Source organism: Astyanax mexicanus, chromosome 17 (assembly GCF_023375975.1).
Source record: "Astyanax mexicanus isolate ESR-SI-001 chromosome 17, AstMex3_surface, whole genome shotgun sequence".
Classification (NCBI taxonomy): domain Eukaryota; kingdom Metazoa; phylum Chordata; class Actinopteri; order Characiformes; family Acestrorhamphidae; genus Astyanax; species Astyanax mexicanus.
Window position 1 is genome coordinate 26,607,290 of NC_064424.1, and position 6,062 is coordinate 26,613,351.

The window sequence follows — 6,062 nt, forward strand, 5'->3', positions numbered from 1 at the left end:
AGAGCATCCGTTGTAAAGTTGTGAAGAGGTAGAGTTGGTATACAGTGAATAGGCCTAGTAGAGCTATTAGTTATTATGGCAAGAACAAAGAAAAAAAAAAATAAAATAAAAAAAAAAAAAATATATATATATATATATATATATATATATATATATATTCTATATATAAAGATATATTTTATCATATTTTAAAATATGAAGGTCAGTCAATATAAAAAAATTTAAGAACTTTAAACGCATCACTAAATGCAGTCAAAAACGACCATCAAAAACGTTATGATGAAACTGGCTCTCATCAGGACCGCTCCAGGATACACAGAATAAGTTCATCAGAGTTACCAGCCCCAGAAACCACAAGTTAACAGCTTAACCCCAGATAAGAGCACCTAAATGCTTTACAGAGAATTTTTGGTTTATTTAACACTTTTACATTTTACTACATGATTCTTTATGTGGAATTCAGTGGAAATCAATTGAATACACAGAAAGGCACTTTTAAACTTTTATTAATGTATACAAGCACAAAGATACACAAATTTACATAATACATAACTTCAAAACTGCATTAACTAAACCTGTAATTATTGTAAACTTCAGAGAGTACTGCTGTTTTTACATTATTATACAGTAAAGTTTTTAATTTCACACAAGAATAAAACATACAGCAAAGCTCAGACTGACCTCTTCATCATTTACAAGCATGTACATGTGTATTTACACCACCAGTCCAGAGGAGGGCAGCAGCGCGTTATGTTTGCTGTAGTAAAATAACTGATTGGATGTTTTTATCTATACTTACTGACTGGTACTGAAGAATAACAGTTTTGGTATGCTAAAATAATGCCCTGTTATTATAGTATTATAGTATTTGTCTAAGACTAGACCTAATCCCTGTCTGGGAAACTGCCCCTGTATGTTTATCCCTCTTAACCTACTTGTAGTATATTTTAACCTCAATGATCAGCTTTTTAACCACCTTAACCATCAAAGGCCGGCTAAGAATTGATATAGGAATCAATATAGGATACTTTCATGGTTTTAAATGAAACTAATCTAATGGTTCAAAATAAAACTAGGTTGTTTTTTGGACCTGCAGCTTTATTGACTATCCAAGAAATCAGCCCTGAGTGTTGCTGTTGCTGCTCAGAAAGTTGAGCTTCTCCAGGTAGGTCATAGCTTTGCAGGCCACCAAACTGTAATAAGTCTCTAACATGCCGCAACTCCGCCCACTCCCCTCCCCCAGGTCACGCCAGGCCACGCCCAGCTGCTCTGCACTCATCCAGGCCGAGCTGAACAGGAAGTTGTAGCAGCAGGGGTTGTAGCGGATAATTTTGCACATCTTGTCTGGATTCTCTCAGTTCTCAGTTTTATGAGGTAGAGTCACCTGGAATGGCTTTCAGTTAACAAAAAAGTTAATTACTTTAATTTCTTTTCTCTTAATGTGTTTGAGAGCATCCGTTGTAAAGTTGTGAAGAGGTAGAGTTGGTATACAGTGAATAGGCCTAGTAGAGCTATTAGTTATTATGGCAAGAACAAAGAAAAAAAAAAAAAAAAAAAAAAAAAAATATATATATATATATATATATATATATATATATATATATTCTATATATAAAGATATATTTTATCATATTTTAAAATATGAAGGTCAGTCAATATAAAAAAATTTAAGAACTTTAAACGCATCACTAAATGCAGTCAAAAACGACCATCAAAAACGTTATGATGAAACTGGCTCTCATCAGGACCGCTCCAGGATACACAGAATAAGTTCATCAGAGTTACCAGCCCCAGAAACCACAAGTTAACAGCTTAACCCCAGATAAGAGCACCTAAATGCTTTACAGAGAATTTTTGGTTTATTTAACACTTTTACATTTTACTACATGATTCTTTATGTGGAATTCAGTGGAAATCAATTGAATACACAGAAAGGCACTTTTAAACTTTTATTAATGTATACAAGCACAAAGATACACAAATTTACATAATACATAACTTCAAAACTGCATTAACTAAACCTGTAATTATTGTAAACTTCAGAGAGTACTGCTGTTTTTACATTATTATACAGTAAAGTTTTTAATTGCCCACAAGAATAAAACATACAGCAAAGCTCAGACTGACCTCTTCATCATTTACAAGCATGTACATGTGTATTTACACCACCAGTCCAGAGGAGGGCAGCAGCGCGTTATGTTTGCTGTAGTAAAATAACTGATTGGATGTTTTTATCTATACTTACTGACTGGTACTGAAGAATAACAGTTTTGGTATGCTAAAATAATGCCCTGTTATTATAGTATTATAGTATTATAGCACACACTTTTTTGCCCAGCATGTCACCAGCAAACAATAGTGCAGCAGTAGATGCTTTTGGAATTATTATTCACATATTATAAAATACTGTGTTGTACTGTGATACTTTTTGGTTGCAGTTTTTAAAAGTGTAATAAAATACATTTGAGGGCTTTGCTGATCCAGACTGATTAACAAATTCAAGCTGGTGGACCAATACGATTAGCTAGTTGGAGTTGAGTTTGAGAGAGTGTGGGGTCTGTGTGTGTGAGTCTTCAGCCCAAGTGCTAGCTTCAGCCTGTTAGCTTGTTAGCTTGCTAGCCTGTTGTTATTTTAGTGTGACTGTAAACAACTTTCTCGTCCATCCTTGTAACTCATACAGCCAGATGCTACAATATCCTTTTACTCAGAAAAATGACTACATAGTATCACACAGTGACTTGGATAAGTAACTTTAATCTGAGTACTGTATTGGAAATAGTCACACGTTTGACTAGTATGCTTACAATGACCAAACTGGTTGACCAGTATGACCAGCATTGACAACCACCTTGTTAACATACAGTACCATTCAACAGTTTGGAAACACCATCTCAATCAATTTCTTAATTCGATTCATTTTCTATGTTGTAAATTAATATTAAATGTATGAAAACAATTAAGGAGCCCTTATGGAATGATGTAGTAAACAAAAAAACATGTTTATCCTCCACAAAACCCTGATCTAACCTGATCAACTGAGACGGTGATTTGAAGTGATTTGGGATGAGCTTCACAGTGTAAAGGAAAAACGGCAACTATTGTTCAGCACCTCCAGGAACTCCTTCAAAAAGCTGAGAAAACTCAAATTCCAGGTGACTCTACCTCATGAAGACACTGAGGTTAAAATTCCAAGAGTGTGCATATCTGCCCTCACTAAATGTGGCTATTTAAAATAATCTAAAATATAAAACATATTCTGGTTTGTTTATTGAAGCTTTAATGGCTTTTAGGGTAAATTTACAATATAACAAATCATGAAAACACATATAATGAGAAGAGGTGTGTCCAAACGTTTGACTGGTACTGTACACTATGCTGGACAGTTTTGGGCAGCTTCCTTACCAAGGAATTAGGACTAGTTGTAGGCTATATTTTTCCAATCTTTATTGTCTAAGACTAGACCTAATCCCTGTCTGGGAAACTGCCCCTGTATGTTTATCCCTCTTAACCTACTTGTAGTATATTTTAACCTCAATGATCAGCTTTTTAACCACCTTAACCATCAAAGGCCGGCTAAGAATTGATATAGGAATCAATATAGGATACTTTCATGGTTTTAAATGAAACTAATCTAATGGTTCAAAATAAAACTAGGTTGTTTTTTGGACCTGCAGCTTTATTGACTATCCAAGAAATCAGCCCTGAGTGTTGCTGTTGCTGCTCAGAAAGTTGAGCTTCTCCAGGTAGGTCATAGCTTTGCAGGCCACCAAACTGTAATAAGTCTCTAACATGCCGCAACTCCGCCCACTCCCCTCCCCCAGATCACGCCAGGCCACGCCCAGCTGCTCTGCACTCATCCAGGCCGAGCTGAACAGGAAGTTGTAGCAGCAGGGGTTGTAGCGGATGTGGCGCTCTCCAGAAAAGCGAGCACTGTGAGTGGCCACCACACCCGCTCGTCTTGCGCACAGGCCAATCAGGATGTCCGATGGGAGAGGCAGAGTGATGTCATCGGATGCTACGTAGACTTTCCTGACCACATCCTGTGACATGAGGAAGGCGGGGCCTGAGCAGTAATCTGGGAGTAGCCTCTCAGGGTACAGGTGGAAGGGAAGGTAGTAGGGTTTGCTGGCGTCTCTCTCTGGTGCGGCCCGGTGGATGACCCTGCCCAGGTAAAGGTCATCCGGATGGGTGCGGAGGCCGAGCAAATAATTCCCAAGAGCGGGAATGTTTAAAAACACGGAATCCTCCGCCAGGACGACGAATCTGGTCTGAGGGCAGAAGAGCAGGACCCAGCGCATGGCAAGTTTCACCCTCTCCCACTGACCCCTCTCCGATCCGCCCCTGGACGACGGCCCCTCACACTGTACGATGTCGCCATAGTGACTGGACTCCTTCTTCGCAGCCTCACGCTCCGCCTCTAAAGGAGAGGGGCCCAGGAAAAACAGTGTCCGGACCGCCACGCCCTGCACCGATGTCTGATTGCCCCACGAGTTCCGCACTGCCTCCCTCTGGCTGGCATTGCCAGGAGCACTGAGGATGACATTGAGGAAGAGGAGGTCCTGGGGATGAAGGCAGGGAGAAGAGCTGATGGGGTAGAGCTGAGAAGCATTGGGCCTGGTCTCACTCAGGTCCAGTTTACGAGCTCGCTCCCGGAGTTCCAGCACAGAGCGGTCAGTATAGGCAGCGGGTGCCGACTGCAGCAAGAACTCCTCAACAACATCGCCCCCAAACAGCAGAGCATGGAACAGCACCACGTTACATAGCAGGAAACACCACTGATGAGTCTGTAGCCTAAACACACAGGCCTGCAAATAGAAATATGTTACTAAACAAAACTATTTTTAGACTCATTTTTAAATTATTGCACATTTTCCCTGCATTAAAAAAAATACAGACCAGACCATAATTTGTACAAACACAACGTTAAGTATAATACCCTATACGCTAATGAGTTTGAGTTGAAATACTATTGAATCTAGTATAGTCTGAGTATAAATACAAAGAAAAATAAGAAAAATGCTACTTGGAATAGACAAGTAAGAGTACAAAATCTACTGTATCCAAGTACAAATACTACTGAATCCAAGTCCAGCGATGGCTTAGTTACTTTGAAAAAGTAATCTGAGTACTTATTAACCCTTAGTTACTTTATGGATTATTTGATTTTAAAAGTAACTAAATTACTTTATTAGTTACATTCAGCAGTTGCCAACAACACCCCCACCCTCACACCGTGTTTAGAGATTACAAATGACAACAAATACCAAGATATGAGACCAAGACAACAAGAGTACAAATGCTATCCAACACAAGCCTAACTTAAAATTCTATCCAGACAAAGATGATTCTAAATCCGAATACTATGAAGTCTAAGACAAGTCCAAGTACAAACACTATAAACACATTAGGACACTACCAAAAACAGTATACCAAAATATAGGAAAAATATTAAAAAAAACTATAGAATATGGGGCTTAAAATAGTTGAAATTACACTTGTATACTACAGCACTAAAACAGTAACAATATAAGAAAGATGAATGAGACAATTGATAAGTGTGAGCCTAAAGAAAGCAGGGAAGTAAAGAGAGAGATGTAAAAAGAATGAGAGACTGTAGGAATTTAAATATATTTGATAAAACACAGTAAGACACATTGCAGTGTGTATGAATCCAGGTCAGAAAGCTGATGCAATTACTGCAGTAATGTTGTTTACTCTTACCCAAGCACTGCAGAATAGACAAATAGAGAGAGGAAGATGATGAGGAAAAGGACAACACAGAGACGGGGTCGATGTGAATACAAGGAGAAGCAAAGAAAAGTTCAGATTGAATTTGATCAAAAGTTCTCCTCACCCGCATGATGACCCCAAAAGAAACACTTTCCCTCTCTGTGTCTCTCTCTTTTTGTGTTCCTGACCCACTACGAGCTACACAACATGTATGTGTGTGTATGTTCAGTATTCACCTGATCCTGGTTTCCAAGGGAACCTGAAACCAGACAGGTAAGGCTACACCTTTCTCCTTGTCAGATGACTTACACAAGCTGTCCCCTGTCATCAAT

At 38.7% G+C, this 6,062-nt stretch overlaps 1 protein-coding gene across 1 annotated transcript; it reads right to left on the minus strand.

Moving 5' to 3' along the window:
• Positions 1–3,695: 3,695 nt before the first annotated feature.
• On the minus strand, positions 3,696–5,860 carry LOC103043662 (beta-1,3-galactosyltransferase 9). The gene is made up of 2 exons (XM_007256609.3): positions 5,855–5,860; positions 3,696–4,805 (listed from the first exon to the last, which is right to left on the minus strand). Exons 1-2 carry the CDS (start codon positions 5,858–5,860, stop codon positions 3,696–3,698), a joined length of 1,116 nt encoding a protein of 371 aa, XP_007256671.3.
• Positions 5,861–6,062: the final 202 nt, after the last annotated feature.